General features: G+C 37.5%; 1 protein-coding gene and 1 non-coding gene across 3 annotated transcripts in view; both read left to right on the forward strand.

Moving 5' to 3' along the window:
* Positions 1-930: 930 nt before the first annotated feature.
* Positions 931-1092, forward strand: LOC123572126 (U1 spliceosomal RNA). The gene has a single exon (XR_006696458.2). It is a non-coding gene; the product is annotated as a U1 spliceosomal RNA (small nuclear RNA).
* A 1982-nt stretch (positions 1093-3074) lies between these two features.
* FGF12 (fibroblast growth factor 12) overlaps positions 3075-18660 on the forward strand; it is a 588596-nt gene continuing 573010 nt past the window's right edge. The window contains exons 1-2 of one of the 2 annotated variants that reach the window (XM_005545394.4): positions 3075-3157; positions 3344-3486. In XM_005545394.4, coding sequence (XP_005545451.1) covers positions 3474-3486 — 13 coding nt within the window. In that variant the 5' untranslated portion in view covers positions 3075-3157; positions 3344-3473. The remainder of the gene's footprint in view (positions 3158-3343; positions 3487-18660) is intronic. The other variant, XM_045385234.2, reaches the window with a different exon arrangement.

The raw sequence follows: 18660 nt of genomic DNA on the forward strand, positions 1-18660 counted from the left end.
GATTCCCAGTAGTGGGATCGCTGGATCATATGGTAGTTCTAGGTTTTTTTGTTTTTTTTTTGAAAACTCCATACTGTTCTCCATAGTGATTGTACTAGTTTACATTCCCACCAACAGTGCATAAGAATTCTCTTCTGTCTGCTTCCTCACTAGCATGTGCTTTATTTTCTTTGTCTTTTGATAATAGCCATCCTAACTGGGGTGAAATGATATCTCTATTTTAAAGATAAGCAACCTGGAGCACAGAGAGGTTAAAGTATGAATAAAACATGATCTTTGCCCCCACAGAAGCATAAAGTCTATTGAAGATGATAAGCATTTCTCTGCTGATAAGTGATGTTGAACATTTTTTTTCATATATTTGTTGGCCATTTGCATGTTCATATAGCTTTATAAAGATAATAGTCACTAAAACATTTAGAATCTTTATAGTGCCTGGCACATAGTAAGCTCTGAGCAATGTTAGGTCAATATTATCATCATTTTGTTATCATGGTGAGTGTAGTTAATGTCACATGGTAAAGTACACAAAAACATGCATGTTAAATGCTACTAATTCGTGAAACATTTTTATTGTTATCTATGTTTAGGACACGCTGTAGACTACACTGAAGAAAGAAAAAGGAGGCCATTTAAAAAATAAGGGTGGGAAAAAGGAACAAGATATATACATAAATTATTCTGATACAGAATAGAAAATAGTGATGGAAAAGTAAATCATCAGTTTTGGAACCATTAGTGAGCGGATCATCAGTGTTCTTGGTAGAGAATATTTTCAGACTGAGAGTATCAGGGAAGACTGTAGAAAGGAGATGGAGTTTTTGTTGGATCTAGAGGAAAATATAAGATTTGAATTTGTAGACACTTGTGGTAGGTAGTGGTTTGATGAGGTCAAGATCTGACAGCAATGATGATGTAAGCAAAGGTAAGAAAAATCTTGACAGAGGAGCTATTGTGATCAAGAAGGTGGTTCTCTCAGTCAAGGTTTGTCCATTGTACTCCAGATGTGCTGACCCCTGCAATTTCCCCACAAGTGGGAAACCAGACTGCATAATTTGTGGTGGTGGGGGTCTGTGATCCCACATTCTCCTGGTTTAAAAAAAAGGAAAATATTGAGGTTTGTTTAGGATAATATGTCTAGGAGTTAAGCTTGGAGAAGAATGGAAAGATCTTGAATGTCAGACCACAAATTTTGCATTAAATTTGATTTGCTTTCTATTTAATAAAGCATCTGGGTTCTTAAAATTATGTATAAAAATAATGATAAATTATGAACTAGAAGGTTCTCCCTGTTCTTATTCACTGTAGATAATGGGAAGGCAGTTATATGAAAAAGCATTCTGGATTAGATGGCTTGCCTCTGCCTTTGAAGTATGACGCTTAGGTTCTGAACCCAGATCTGGTTCACCATGTGACTCTTATCATGTGCCACTCCTCCCCTGCCTTTAGCTTCTCCATCTGTAAAAGAATAAATATGAAGAGTACACAGAGATGCATTCTAAAGATATCTCCTGTTCTAAAACCTTTGAGAAGGAATGAGCATGTAATGGGGTGCAGTATTAAGAGCAGAAATTATTTATCTCAATGAAATAGGCTGTTGTTCTTAAGGAGGAACACTACTCCTACCCTTAGCCTACTTTCTAAGCCTATTCAACACTGAAAAGAAATCCTGAGTTTTGTGATTCTTCCTAACATGTACTTTGGCGTACAATTGGAGAACCTAAAAGCTAGTAGGCCCTAGGCTGTGGCCTCTGCAATCCGATACTCTTAAATGCTGAATGGATCCAGGTGTTGCTGACCCACGCAGTTCATTAGTGGGAGTCCTCCACTAATAATGTCCATGTGTGGCTGAACCATCCATGGTTAATATTTGTAATCATGGCCCTAAGGCATTGGAAAAATCAAAGGATGCCCTCTGAATCACCAGAAAAAGATTAAATTAGAGATAACTCCAGGTTTCTTGTTGGGAGTACATTTTATTATATTTCAATGTTTTGAAAATTGCGACTAGAAGCCTACTGTGGAAGGATCTTTTGTGAACTAGAATACGTGACGAATCTGCACATCTCCTTCCTTAACCATTCCAGATAACAGGGTTTTCTGGACTTCTGGAGAATAAGATTATTATTCTCAAGGAGAGATGATCACCTCAGGAAAATCTGGACTATTGAAAAAAAAATAAAAGTAGTAAATCCAACACAATTTTTCCTATTAAACATTTTGCATATAAACTAAATACAGTGTGGGCTTTAGAAATATTTTGATATGAAGGTAGTACTTCAGGAGGTTTTTGGTTTTGCATCTTCCTCTAGAGCTCTGTACAAGAAAAATATTCTATCTCTGCAACTTCACAAAAATGATTAGGTATTGCATTTGGAAGTACTTATATCAAAAAGGTGTCTCCCCACCTTTGGGGACTTCTTGCAGGTTGTTGGAAAAAAGCTAAAAAGAGCACCTCAAAATATCCTCAGTGGCTTTGTTTGAAGAACTTTAGAAGCCTTGGAGCCTGCTCATGGAACAGTTTTGAGGTGGAGGCAGGCAGGAAAACACTGAGACTGACTAACAAAGAAGCGAGAGAATATTAACCTTTGACAGTTCCATAAGTACTCTCACCCCACTCTCGAACAACAAAACACATACAGGAATATAGCAAGCAATGTGAAGTCAGTGGGGAGAGGAGAGGGAAGCAGACAGCTGGAAAGTTACTGCAGCAAGTAGAAAGAGAAACCCAAATTGTGAACATTAAAAACGATTCGTAAATCTCTCCTCTCTGCCTTCTGAATAAAACCATACCCTGCCTGGAGACACTAGCCTCCTCTAAGACTTCAGTAATTCGTCCTGATGCACGCAGTACCAGTCCAATCCATTTTCTAGTTTGCAGAGGAAAATCCGGTCCGGCGTTTATTTTTAGCAGCGCTTCCCTGTGACCGAATGCTACAGCTCCTCAGCTGGGATAACTGAGGACCGTATTGGGGAGCGAGGCGAAGGGGGCGGGGGAGCGGGAGGCGGTGAAAAGGGGAGGGGGGACGCCCTGCGCATGCGTGCCAGCGCCCATGCAAATCTGCTGTACATCCAGAGAGCAAAGTGGGATGATCTGTCACTACACCTGCAGCACCACGCTCGGAGGACAGCTCCTGCCTGCAGCTTCCAGACCCAGGTAAAAAAAAAAAAAAAAAAAAAAAAAAAAAAAAAAAAAAAAAAAAATCTAAGCGGGCACCGTGCATGCATTTCAGTATCAGATGCGCGTCGCAACGTATCCCCTGTAGAGGCAATCTGCTGCTGCTCCTAAGTGTCCTTTGGTGGCTGATTGCAGCTTCAAGGTTTAAGAAATCCCATCTTTCAGGAAGCCTGAGGGGAAGGAAGGAAGTACGGGCGAAATCATCAGATTGGCTTCCCAGATTTGGGAATCTGAAGCGGGCCCACATCTTCCGGCCAACTTCCATTGAACTTCCCAGCACTCGAAAGGGACCGAAATGGAGAGCAAAGGTATGTGGTTGTCCCTATCGGGGGACTTCCCGCTGCATGTGCGTGTGGCCAAGGCAATCCTCGGCGAGGGGACTGCAGTGCTTGGGGAGCGAGCATCACACTAGGTCGATAGAGGAGGAGATGCTATGTCCGTTGCAGCACTGGGGAAGAGTGGCAGGAAGGCGACTTCTTTTTCACTCCCACAGCTTGGAAGACAGTGTTTAATACTCCATCAGTTGCGTAGTGAAGTGTGATGAGTTTTTGGGGGGAGGTGGGGAGAGTCCCCCCAAAATGGAGGAGGAGGAGGTATGTGTTGGTAAAGCAGTATCTTTTCTTTATAATGGATGGACTCAGATAAATCTATTTCATTTGCTTTAGAATTGCTGACAGGCACGTTTGTATCTGATATCCAATAATGCATTGCTAAAAATATATATATATATATTTGAATTTCACCACCCCCACCTCATGAAGATGGTATTTCTGGGTGTGTATGACCACATCCTACTGCATTTTGAATATATATCAGCAGAGAAATTGGGTCTATTTGGAACAGCATGCGTTAGAACTGACCTCTAAGAAGAACAGTGTATGGGAGTACTGCTTGGTTTCCAAGCATAATGCATTTACTAGTTCTGGACATGTATATTTCAATGTTCTCCTCATAAGCAAATCTGCATAATGTATACATACCAACTGATAAATGAACTGTAAAAATCAACTTCTGAATGGCCTATTGAACACACATAAACACAACGAGTATTCTAATCACAAGATTAGATATCTTTTGGATTTAACCCCATCTATGCAGGTCTGTTTCTCCTTTTCCTTAAAACGCCCACCAGGTTGTGAGAGCCTTGAGTGATATGGTGGTCAGATATCCAGGAGGCATACTGGATGTATTTAATTCTGGTGAAATCAGAAGAAATGATGTCAACTTTTATGAAACTATATTCATTACCCAGAACTCGGGAAGCTATATTTGAAACAAGATTTTATTTTTAAACCAGGAATGTCAGTCACTGTGGTAATGTACTTAGGATCAGAGAATGGTGGTGAGTTACCTATTTCTGGGCTGATTAATGAAACTGGAGTGTTGAATGATAGCAGTTCTATGTTCAATACAGTATTTTAAGTATTTAATTGGCAGATTTAAAGTACTTGAACCTAGGTAAGCATTTACAGTATAAAAAGAGCTGAATCAACATGGATTAAGACTAGCCGGCAATTTTCAGTTCCGGCAAATTATTCTTATGATACGTTGATGGGCATCTCCATGTCTGACAATGATGTACACATATGAGAGAATCCATGTCTATAAATATACTTGAGGCGTATATTATTAACTCTATTATAAACTCCATTTTAAAATAAAAAGCCAGTTCTTAACACATAAAGGTTTGTAATATTCTAGTTGACTAAGTATTTCTGGGACATAAGGTTAACAACAGGAAAAGAGTATCATTTTACTATGAAACAGTTTTTCTTGCTTCGATGACACCTGGTATTTGTTCACTAAATTTAGTTATTTGACAAGGGTTCTTGGTAACAGTTTTGCCTCCAATGTGTATACTAATTCCTGGGCAATCATAAAAAGAGGCTGTATCTCTCAGCAGTAATCTTTTATTTTCCTTCATTGCCTGTAAAACATGCTACGTGTCACTCAGCATTCCAGGTGGTTTAATGGTCAGATTGCTAACAGTAAAGTTCTAGCTATTCTTTCAGTCTTTTGAGTTCAGAAAGGAGAAAGAATCTCAGAAATATATCCAAAAAGAATCAGTTCAGAAGTTTTATGTCAATCCAGACAGCAATGATACAGTGAATCACAGCACTGATCCAAAGACAATGAAGACTTTTGCCGTAGGCCAACACTGTGGTCGTTTTGCCGAAGTCTCATAATTGCCTCTGAAAAAAAAAATATGATGAAAGTCTTTATGCATGTTAGTTCCTGGACTTTCTTAATGAAGCTTTGTTAGCTGCTTGACAATCAGATTAAGAATGGCTTATTACTTATACATTGGCCTGACTTTCTAAGTTGATGCAAATGGCACGGCTAACGATGGTAGCTAACTTGAAATTTTTATTCCAGCCAAAAAGAGTGTATTAAGAGGAATGTGTATTGGTGCAATACTCTAATTGGTGCATCTTTCACGTTTTATGCTGCCATGTACAAACTTCTTCCCCCAACAGATTCAAATCTAATTCTAGGAAGACATTCCCTAATGTATCTATATATAATACTTTTCTATTAGAAACTCTTTAAAGATAGAGTCATATTGTATGATTCAGTTGAGGATTCCAGAGTTCTCTATCCCATACCCCGATCTAATGGCCCGTTTAGTCTTGAATCCCATCGCCAACACTTGACAACCTTCACGTTACCTCTAGCATTTGAAAACCTTTCTTAGAGCAGTTGTCCAGAGTCCGGAAAGTTGAACTTCAGCTATTTACAAATAAAATCAATTTATTTTTGCTTCCTTATTTACAATTTTGCATCACTCCCTGTCATACACCATAAAGAAGAGAGGAAAATAAATCAATTGACCTGAGGTTTAATCCATGATCTAATTTCAGTGATTTTTGTGCACCATGTACTTAACATTGTCTCAAAGCTTTGGGTTGGTACATAGTCCTAGCAGCTCTGATGGAATTTGTGCCTTGCATATCTTAAGGGCTTGAGATTCTTAAATGAGTTAAAATGTTTAGTATTTAGACAAGTGGTGCACAAAGTTTGCTGCACACTAGAATCACCTGACATACTTTCTAAACATACTCATCCTGGGATGGCACTGCATACCAAGAAATTAGAATATTGGGGTGGAAGAAAAAAGCATATATGTTTCCTTTAGAGGTCCCTAGGTACAGCAGTGTTTGAAAACCACTGATTTAGACTCGATAGTCAAAATGTGCTTTGCAGACAAATTTTTCAGAACTGCAGAATCTCCATATTTACTCCAGGTCTATTGAGTCAGAATTAGAATTTTGACAAAATACCTAGGTAATTTGTATGCACATTAATGTTTGAGAAGCATGATTTAGAGTGAGGAAAGAGGCTTTTTTCCTTCCTTCATTCCTTCCTTCCTTCCTTCCTTCCTTCCCTCCTTCCTCCCTCCCTTTTCCCTTCCTCCCTTTCTTCCTTCCCCCTCCCTCCCTTCCTCTCCTCCTCTTCCTTCCTCTCCCCCTCCCCTCCCCTCGCCTCTTTTCTTCTCTCATTTTCTAGCCCTTCTTCTCTCCTCCCCTCCCCTCCCCTCCTTTCTTCTTTCCTCCTTTCTCCTCTATTTTCCCCTCCTCTTTCCTCTCCTCTTCTCTCTCTCTTTCTCTCTCTCTCTCTCACACACACACACACACACACTCACCTCCCACTGACCCCCACCTATATCACACTTTTCTTTGTCTAGGTAGATTTCCAGCCTCAAGCTGGCATATTACCTATAGAAACACCTGTAGAGCTTTTCAAATGTAAAGATGCTTAGGCCATACCCCTAATAATTTGGGTTTAATTAGTTCTGGGGTGGGATCTTGGCATAAGTATTTTTAAATGGCTCCCAAGTGATGCTAATGGATGACCAGAGTTAACCACTGATGTAGGGCATTACTACTGGTGTTCTACAGACCGGCAGCATTTGCATCACCTGGGAATTTGTTAGAAATACAGAATCTCAGTCCCTACTCCAGATCTACCAAATCAAATCTGGATTTGAACAAAATCTAATGGTCATTTCTATGCACCTTAACATTTAAGAAGCACTGGTGTCGATCTCGGGGAACTGATTGTATCTGAGAATGAATGACACCACTCCAGGCACCTCAGTAGAGAAGATTTGATATTATCTGACTAATAAATATGAAGGCTCGTGGATATGGGATCATGTTCTAGGTCTTCTGGTTGTTTTTGGAAACAACAAAAATGAAATGAAAAAGACACTGCGTGTCTCATAGTTAGATCAGAAAACAAACTTACTTTTAAATACCCTTGCTGCTCATCCTCCAATCACTTACTTTCAACCCCCAATTATCCTTAAATATTTATTCTGTACGTTCATGTTAAGCTCCTGACAAAGTCTGCTGTTAACTCATGGTAATGTGATATTTGACTACTTAAATCAAGGCACTTCTAAACAGAGTAAATATAGCTTTATCCTTTTCTATTGTCATACCTCTCTGTTCAACCCTTTTGAGATTCCTTTGACATGTCCCTTGCCACATTAAATTAATATTTATTGGTATATTTTATATGACCTAAGTACTTGTTTGTCCCTCACATACTGGCATTTCTTACAATCAACATTGTGATTTTTGTGCTTTTTATTTAAACAAATATTTACTGAGCATCCGATATGTACCCAATGTGCCTAGTTCTGAAACTAAAATGCAATCTCTGATCTTGACAATTTCACTCTTCCAGTTTCACTACTATATTAACCTTCTTGTGGGAAAAATCTGAGCCTTTAACTTTCCAGCAACCACCTAGGTGTCTATCTCAGGTAGAACATTTTAGTTTGCATAGTGGGGACTCAGATTATATGCGTTGGATAGCCTTAATTAGTTTTTTAGGCCGACTTCATGGATCCAGAAGATTGTAAGTTGGGAGAAGTGCAGGAAATTTAGGTACCAGGAGGGCTCCCAGAAACATCAGTGTGATTCCAGAACTTGGACGGGAGTGGCTTGACTTGCTCTCTCAAGAGAGACCTGCACATGTATTCCCGAGGAAGATTCAATTCTGTGTTCTAGATTTCATACCAGCCATCCGAGTTCAGTCTGGGCCATGAACCAACACACTTAAGGTATAGAAGAGTCATTTCTCTGAAGCCAGGATGATTTACGCTGCAGGGGAGAAAGGAAATGTCTATGCAATCATTAGTACATCAGAACTGGAAAGTGGTTTTAAGAAGAGCTATTTTGTGGTTAAACAATAACAACAACAATAATGAAAGACTGAGCCAGTATAGTGAGATAAGTAAAATATAATTCAGTAAAATCATGATATATAGTCACTGAGCATAGGAAATACAGGTTCTCACTCCAGCTCTCATGGTGTAAATTTGGACAAATCTTTTCCTCTCTGGGTATCAAGATTCTTAAATATCAAAGGGGGTCCAGTTCATTTAATTTAAAATACTGAGTTGCCACATTGTTCCAGGCACATTATTAAGTGCGGGGGACAGAGATATAAATAGTTTATTGACTTGCCCTCTAAAAGCTTACAATGTAGGGATATATGAACAGGATTAAGAGCTGTTGATTTCTAACATTTTATGGGTCTTCTCCATTCATCTTTCAGAGTTCTAGTAGGTTATCTGGGGGGCTAGAATATAAAGTCTTACAGTAATTAATGAGCTCCAAAGAGGCACTTAACATTCCACAGCCATAATTCCTGCCCTGCCTTTTGTTTCCCCTTTGGTTTATTTAAACAAAATTATTGTGTGGGAGAACATTTGAACTCAAGCTACGTACCTCCTATAAAAGCTATTCCGCTTAGCTAGCTACCTGCCTAACCTGTTTCCTGCCTTAGATTATTATGAGGCTTGTTAGCCTCAGTAATAGGTCTGGGGGAGGTCAACCTACTTAGCATTCCCTTATCCTTGTTCTTTTATGCTTTTAAGTTTTTGAAGTACCAACCTTATTAGGTATGGTGGTTTGTGCTACTGAGTGACCAATAAGGGTTTATTGCATCTATTAATTTTGGGTTTCCTGAATTGTCACATGTTTACACCCATAAATAACATTCACGAAACACTTTGTACTTTTTCAAAAGGCTTTTAATATATACAATCTCCCTTAAGACCCTGTGATTGGGCATTTTAACTTTATTTTATAACAAAACAAAGGCTCATAAAGACTAAATGACTTAGGCAACTCATCTTACCTCTGTTTCTCTGCAAAATAAGAATTCTTATACCCATCCCAAGTGCCATACTATAATGTCATGATTATTAAATAAAACTCATGCTAATAAAGTATTTATAACTCTTTAGAACTATAATCTGACTTTCATCATTTTTTAACTGTGTCTGTCTTTACACTAGACTGTGAGATCCTGGATGGTAGAAATTGGTCCTCTGCCATTTTGGGAGATTTAGCAGCAAGTACATGCATAGACACTCAATAAATCATCTTCATTAACTCCCACAAAAACTTAAATTTACCAAAAGGGATTTCTTTTGTGCTTATTCTACAGTTTTAATAGTAACTTCTCCAACACCTGAATTTGTCTCTATTTTGCTAGGACTTAGTTTTGAGGCAGTTATATAACATCTTGTGGGTCTGGGGATGGAGATATATTGAGCCAAGTATTACACCTTGGGTGGATTTAAAACATAAACTGTGTAAATTCTGGCCACTAACAATGGTCTCAATCAGGGGTACATCTCAGAACCACTGGACATCCTGTAATACCTGCAACTCAGATATTTAAGAAGCACTCAGGTGATGAGGATGTACATCCTCAATTATGAATCCACAGATAAGCTCCAAGATGGTTTCTATGAAACTCTAACACATACATGTGTTCTTTATCAAGAGCACTGTAGGACTCCTACTGCCTGGGCCTTGTCTTTTATTATCACCCTCTTTAGAGTTAAGAGAGTGTGTGTAGAAGAGATATTTCATTTCTGTACTACAGACTTGGGATTGAAAATAGATATGCAAAATAGATGGCAGGAGTTTGAGGCTAAGATGACATGCCATTTTCCCCAGCATCTTCTTCCTCATCTCCTTATTAGCATCCTTGCATGCAGAGCACGGTAGGATTTTTTTAGGATCTATGTCAATAGTTCTAATTTTAGCTTTCTCATCTCTCCAGTTACTTTTTGAAATAGTCCCTGTCTCCTTGTCTTTGGGAATGTGAGACTCCCACCCAGGGAGGCCGTGGTATTTAACTGCTGCGATGCCACTGATGGCACCTGGGCAGAAGTCCCAAAGGACACCTGTTGCCCCTTCACAGATCTTTTCTTTTTTCTGTAGTGCATACTCTGCCTGGCTTTTTACCTGAAACACGCCCCGTGACTGATGATTCAAAAAGCACACATAATTAAAAGTGAGACTTTAAACTACGAGAAAGAAGTAAAGGGAAGCTGCCGTTCTGTGGTTAGGTTTTCGTTTCTCTCTTGTTTGTGGATTGGCCATTAGCCTGAGAAGCAGCCCAAAGGGACTAGACTGCAGAAAAAGAATCCAGAAACTTTCACAGGCCGTTCAGAAGATAACTAAACGCACCAAAGATTCCTTTAACAAGCAGGCAGGAGGAGGCAGCAATGCCAGTGTCTCCCTACCTCATTCACTTCTACAATTATCACCCACGCGAAACAATCAGGTTATCCTCGAATCCTCCAGTACTGATAGCACTCAAACAGATTGAACAAACCTCAACACAGGTAAATTGCGAAATTTCTTTTCAGATACTTGGGAACTGAAAAATCTAGATACGCTTTCTGCTTCAAAATGTGTTGGGCTGTTTTTCTTTCTTTTCTTTCTATCTTTTTTTTTTTTTTTTTGCCCTTAGTCTCTTTCACATATTTTAATAAATTGGGGTTAGATTCTCTACAAACAAGACTATTATATAAGATTTATTATATGATCATTCTAACTGTTTAAATCTGGAAAATTTTAAATTAGACTATTTATACATTTTATCTAAAGGGTTTTCTTTCATTTCAAACTATTTTCAACATTTCTAGCACTATTTAAAATTGAATTTGGTTTACTTCTTTCTTTCTTCTGGGATTTAAAAGAGAAATATTTGCTATGTATCAAGATAAAAGTTTCCATGTAAATCACTGTTTATTTGCAAGCCTACAGATAATTTAAGATGAGATGAAATGAGTCCTTTTTTTTTTTACTATGGGCTGTGATTTGCATTAGCATAAAAAACAAACAGATTATGCAAATATAGCAAAACCCTCAATAACAATAACATAAATGTGAGGGAGACAACTAAAGCAATAGCACAGACCAATCAGTGCCAGTCTTTTAAAATAAGACCATCCGGCCGGGCGCGGTGGCTCAAGCCTGTAATCCCAGCACTTTGGGAGGCCGAGGCGGGCGGATCACAAGGTCAGGAGATCGAGACCACAGTGAAACCCCGTCTCTACTAAAAATACAAAAAATTAGCCGGGCGCGGTGGTGGGCGCCTGTAGTCCCAGCTACTCAGGAGGCTGAGGCAGGAGAATGGCGGGAACCCGGGAGGCGGAGCTTGCAGTGAGCCGAGATCGCGCCACTGCACTCCAGCCTGGGCGACAGAGCGAGACTCCGTCTCAAAAAAAAAAAATAAATAAATAAAAAAAATAAAAAATAAATAAAATAAAATAAAATAAGACCATTGGTTGATTGATTCAATAAGCAGTATTTCCTTAGAACCTGCTATTTGTTAGCTGTTCTAAGGCTGAGCCTTTCTACCTGTAGTATGCACACTGGTGGGATTATGATATTGTATACTCTGGTGATACACTGAGGTATACAATACAGATGGTGCATGTTCCAATGAAATATAACTAATATTCTAATGGATTAATCTAACAGACTACTTAGATTATTCTAATCTAACCTGTTAAATGCTAGAAGATCTGGGATCAGGTTATGGTTCCTCTATTTATTCCATGGATGAACCTCAATGTACTAAATCTCTCTCTCTCTCTCTCTCTCTCTTAGTTTGCCCATTATTGATTTTTTATTTTCTTATTACAAAGAAATTGTTATTTTAAGCTTGTTTGTATTCTTTCTTGATCCTCTTTAGGCTTAACTTCTATAGAAAATAAAACAGCATGATCATAATTACCACATCAAATTTTAAGGACTCAGTTTGAGTTTGAGCTAGCTTTTCGATGCTGTGAATTGTTCAACTGAAGTTGTTGGATTTATAACTCTATTGAGCAGTTAATGTGATTCTGAGTGAGAAAGCACTAAGACAGAGGAAAAAGTGCTACTTGGCTAAAGTTTGTATATAGCATGATTGTGACCACATAGGTCACAGTGTAGTGTACGTCTGAATTGACGGATGGCTGCAGTGGCCTTGTGGAAAAGACCCTGTCTTGGGAATCTGGAGACCTGGATTTGAATCCTAATTCCCGCCCCATCTTCAGGTTGAGCTGGTGGCTTTCTTTCTAAGGCCTTGTTCTTCATCTGCAAAACAAGAGTGGATTAGAGGCAAGATTCTTTTCACTTCTGGGATTGAAAAATCCAGCATTTGTGAAGTGTTTATATAGGAACTACAGTGGATACATTCCGTTTAAAGATTTATGATCAGCTGCTTGTTCTCTCCTATCTCTTTTGGCGAACTTGATGGCATTTTTGCTTAGCAGATTGTACATTATGTTTTTATAACGTCTTTTCTTCACCCTCATATGTGTCCTCTTTACAATTAAGATGAGTTTATTTATACAACAGTCATATGTGAAGTTGATTTGGTGGATATGGTTTTCTTCTCTCCGCCAGCCCTAACTAGCACCTTCTTGCTAAAAAAAAAAAAAAAAAAGAAAGAAAGACTAACAGAATAATGACAAACAGTCCAAGGGCTGAGTGTTTTACTGACATTACTGATGGGAAGTTTGATTTTCTTTAGTTCTCAATCATTAGTAATATATTATTAAAAAACAATTGCACTCAGTCCTTCATTGCCTTCAAACAATTTAAAAACCAATAACTATGTCTTCCAATGTTTGATTTACTACTGATCATTTTAGATAGAAGAAGCATTTTCTACTATCAGATGAAAGTTATCCAAGGTCTAAGGGTTTCATGGTTAATAAACTGAATTTCTTGATTATGCAAAGAATAAAAGAAAGGGAAATATCTAACAGTCATTAACATGTTTATGAACATGAGTTATAATCAGAAGTATTTATGACATAAGGGTAATTATAAAAATAGTACATGTGGATATATGCACTAATTATAATAATGTAAAATTTGGTCATTGACAAATAGTAGATTGTATTATGTAAAAAGTGGCAATATTTGGATAATGATGATTGAATTATGAGTGGGCTTTTATCCTTTTTCAAATCTTTTATCAATATTTTATTACAGCTTTTTCCCATAAAGCAGATTTTTTTTCTATGCTTTATGGGAAAAAAAAACTGTAATAGGTGTTGGACTCAGTTATAAATTTAAACAGATCCAGCTAAACTTAAAAAAGCTCTTTATTCTTCATGCTTTCGTGCTTTATTCATGTCAAACATTGAAAGGACATTTGAAAAGATAACTGAGTCTTTTGAAATAATGCTTATGCAGCTTTTACTATGTGTAGGCACTGTACTTTACATATATTGACTCACTTAAGCCTCATAAAAACCCCATGAGGCAGGCACTATTGTCATCCCTATTTTAGGGATGAGAAAAGTCAGGCATAGAGATGTTAAGTAATTTGCCCAGGTCACACAGCCAGTAAGTTGCAGACTGGCTTCAGAGTCTATGAGCTTATCCACTACTTAACACCTAAGGCATACTTTAGCATAGTCTTATAAGCCAATCAACCTTCCTTTGTTACTGAAAAACTAGTCCCATTGTGTATGTACAGATTTTATTAACCTTCAGAATACCCAATCTCTGCAGGCTTAGTCTCACTCAAGCCCTGGGCCAGTGAGATACAGACCTGAGGAATCGCTGGGACTTCCTGCCTGTTATCAGTTGGGTTCTTTCCAGGTGGGTTCAAGAAAGAACCCACCGCTCTTATGTGCCTTAAGTCGGCTTCCACCCCTAGGGACTTAATTAAGCACCGAGTTGCAGATTCTTTTTCTAACCCTCACACTGAAAAACTGTTCTGCTTACCTGGGCAGCTCAGTGGTGTGGTAGAAAGATCATAAGACTTGAAATCAAACACATAACTAACAACATTTTAGTCTTTGTAACTTGGGTAAGATATATTTCTGTATCCTTGCTTCCTAATTTGTACAATGACTCTCTTTCTAGATGGAGACAAATGAGGAAAATATATATAAAGAACCAAGCTTAAAATTAGTACTCAATAATCACAGCTGCTACTGTTGTTATTCTTGTTGTTAGTATTTGACCCTTAGGCTTACTACTTCCTCTGCTTCTATATGGGGCTGGATTCTTTACTTAAAATCCTTAAGATTCCTCTTCACCTTGCCTAGTTTTATTTCACTCATTTTTATCTGTTTGGAACCATAGAACGCCATGCAGCTGTGGTATGCAGTTTAAAACAACGTAGTTAAGATATACTCGTTTTAAATTATGCAATAAAAACTGAATAACAGTGACATCAATTGATTACTATACTGATTTTTTAAATCATAGGTTTACTATTTTATTCCCATTGTCTGGCTTACAATGAAGTCTAATTTCTTCAGAAGAAAGAACCTGACTATTTTAACAGGGATGTTGACGTCGTTGGTTGGGTCCAGGAAACATTGCATTGTTCATGTCAGAAGAGTAAGGACAACTTTCTGACCAGTTTTCAAACTTCAGTGTGTACCAAAACACAGATCACTGGGCCCCACCCCTTGAGTTTCTGATTCAGTGAACCCAGAGTGAGCCTGGGCTTTTTTGTTTGCTTTTCTACAAGTTCCCAGAAGGTGCTGATGCTGCTAGTCTAGATCTTTGAGAAACCCTGGTGTAGACAATCTAGTCTAAGATTCTCTTGCACTTGGGAATTCAATCTAGAAATAGATGTGTATTTTGCTGATTATTCAGAAATATCAGAATAAGGGATCAGGGATAGCATTCTCATGAGGGAATTCCATAGCTTAAAAGAGTCAATGAGATCACACATAGACAATTAGCCCAGCATTACCCACAACCACACTGGCTAATTAATTAATACAAGGATTCATGCTTGGACGTATCCATTTATCTGTGCCATGCACATTGCTTGTCACTGGTGCTAGACATGAAAAACCACGAAGTTACTGACCTCAAGAACGCTTCACAAATTAGCTTTTGAAGATATGCATAAACAGAAACCTAGGAAGAACTGACAGTTGGCCATGCGTGTGAAAATTTAGATTAAATTTACTTTTACCATCATATTGTCTGTGTGTATTGCTCTGGCTAGCTGTTATAGGCCAGGAACCAATGACTAAGATAAGGTTTAAACTATCCCCTATTACACTAAATATATAAATGTAATCTTTTGGGAATATAGAGAGGAATTCGACATCTAGAAAGGAGTTGACATATGAACTCACTGTTGCAGAAGGGATAAAATGAAAACATTGGAAAATCATTCTAGGCTGTGAAATATTATATGCAAAGGTAGAGAGACATTAATATACATGTAGTAACTAGGAAAAGATTAATGGATTGCTTAGTTCATTCATCCAGTGTCCGTTTATTGTGCTGGACACTGTTTTAGGGGCTGAATATAGTACTGATATTCTTCCCTCATGAACCATGTAGGGTTGGGACAGGATACAGTAGATGATGAATCATATAAGAAAGGAAGAAAGGTTGCAAGCAAATTGTGGAAGCCTGTTACAAATTATGTAATGTAGGTGATGATTTCATTTACATTTCAAAAACATTGATTACTGTAATCATCTTTAAAAAATTAGATTCCTAGGGCTTCTAGAATACAATTCTACTTACAAAGCTTTAATTATTCACTAGCTTTTCAAGAACACATCTACTGTGCAAAGCAAGGCATACGTACAAGCACACTGTCAGGGCCAGAAGAAATACTGTGACCCAGTATTTCACTCCGATTTTTGCCAATCTCTGCCGCTAACATACTTCTCTTGCTTAATGGAACAATGAATTTCATTCCTGTTCACTTTTGACTCTCAACTCTCCAAAATTCCAGCATTGAAATTTATAGACTAGTATTCTAGGGTAAAGGTCCTTTTGAAAATAATCTTTTAAAAAGTGTCAGTCTTAAAAATTATTTCCTTAAGATCTATAAATTATTAAGACTCAGAATTATAATGGAGTAAAAATGACACAAGTACTAATATGCGTGCATTTTGCAACTGTGTTATATGAATTTTCTCAAACTCTTCTATGCTTAAATATATGAAGACTCATGTCAGAAATACGTTTGTCTCCAAACTCACCCATCACTCTTTCAATGGCATATTTTTGGTATTCTGATGACCCTTCTTTAGAGAAGACAGAATTCTAAAAGAGGGGTTTCTGAATCCAGTTCTAGTCTTGATTTTTATCTGCCTAATTCCTAGCTGAAGACACTGGGCAAGGGTCCTAATCTCCATAATCCTAGATTTCCTTATCTATATAACGGAGATAATAACAGTAGATATTTATAGGGTTGTTTTGACTATTAAATAAGATAATATAAGTATTTACCACACTACCTGGCATATAATAAGCATTCAGTAAAATGTAGATATTATTATTTTCAGTGTCTGGTACAAAATCATCGCCATGGGGTTTTGCTGAGTCTGACGGATTCGAGTTTGCTTAACTGTTTAAATGAAATTTAAGCACCACACTTCCAATGTGTGCCTTTAGTTGTAGCTCAGTGTAGTGCTGTAAAGTATGGCAGCTCCACAAAGATTATGCTTTTGAATCGAACTCTTAAAACTGTTCCGGGAAGACACATCATACCAAACTGCATCATCATGATCAGTGGTTGAAATCTAGAAAGCACCTTGTATAGGGAAGGTCTCAACTTGATTGGTAAAAGATTTATGAACAAGATTTTGAAGATGAAGGTCAGCAGATGATTTTCATCTAATAACCATAAGGTGCGGTTAGACAGATGGCAACGACAGCCTTGTCTTTTCTCTGAGCAACCTCTTTTAATCTCAACTGACCCCATTGAATCGTGTCTTAGTAAAGATGGGAGGATGCTGGGGAACACACTGCAATCTCCTGTGATACTCAATTCCATCAGAAATGCTTCTAGAGCAAAAGCAACATAAAAACAATCTCTCACGCATAAAATTTGAGGTGATTTCTTCTTTCTTTTTCTGTTTTACTTGCTATTTTTGTCACAGTTATAGAAAGTATGTTGTGAAATATAGTACTTTCTTGTCCTCTCTCCCATTATTTTCCTCTACTATCACTTTCAACTCTTGTTGATATTTACCTTCATATGCTAAGCAATATTCTCTTCTTACTACCTCTTAATTTCTCAGCTCTTTTTATTGATGTCCCACCAAGGAAATAGCTTTCAAGTCTCTCCTTTTATCACATTCTCACCACAACATGCATCCTTTCCATCTCACCATCTTTCCAAGGCTGGTACATTGTTATTTTTGTTAGATCAGTATTTAGTAGTTGCATGATTATGATTATGTAAATACTTTCATGACTAAGACAAATTAAACTATGATTACTCCTCCTTTTGTCATAAGATTTTGTTTTTTCTGTGGTTGATAACTGTCTTATTTTTATGTGCCCAGCTTTCTACATACTTTGTACTATATTTAACTCCAAGTCCCTGCCAGTTATCTGAATCGCATCTCAAGACACTCAGATGCACAGATATTCTATCAATTTCGTCTTGAAGTACTATCCCTCAGAACCTGATGACTGGGTGCTATGTGCACACTTTTCTCTGCGCATTGCTTTGGACCCGGGGTTTCTTTATCCATCACCCTAGAAAATTTTTGCAGGTGTCTGCTTGGATCTCTTGTTCTCCTGCATCCTCTGTATTATTCTTTCTTAGTTCACTCTCTTATTTTGGTGGAATACATTCTCCAACAGCTTCCTAAAACAAAGGATACACAATAAAATTTCTGAGCCTTCTCATATTGGAAAATATCTTCATTTTTCCTCATATTTGAACAATCATGTGGTTAGGTATAGAATTCTAGGTTTAAAATAATTGTTCTTCAGAACTTAAATTACACCATTACAACATCTTTTTTCTGCCAGTTCTGGTCTGATGTCATTCTAACATTCTGATTTCTTATTTTTTGTAAATGCCTGATATTTTTTTTCTCTGAAAACTTTTAGTGTCTATGTTTTTTTCTCAGTGTTTTGAAAATTGATAATAATTTGCCTGCTTATAGTTTCATTTTCACTCATTATGCTGTGTATTTACTGTGGAAACTCTTCTTTAATTCTAGAACATTTTCTTTAATTCTTTAATCTCTAGAAAATTGAAAATAATTTAGTTTTTGAAATTATTTTCTTAATGATCTCCTACTCTCTGTTTTTTGTTGTTGTTGTTGTTGTTATTGTCATTTTGTTCTGGTATTCTGGAAATCTTACTTAATTGTTTATATTTTGGATTATTTTTCATAGGTTTCTATTTTTCATATGTTTTATTTCCTATTC

This window comes from Macaca fascicularis, chromosome 2 (assembly GCF_037993035.2).
Source record: "Macaca fascicularis isolate 582-1 chromosome 2, T2T-MFA8v1.1".
Taxonomy (NCBI): Eukaryota; Metazoa; Chordata; class Mammalia; order Primates; family Cercopithecidae; genus Macaca; species Macaca fascicularis.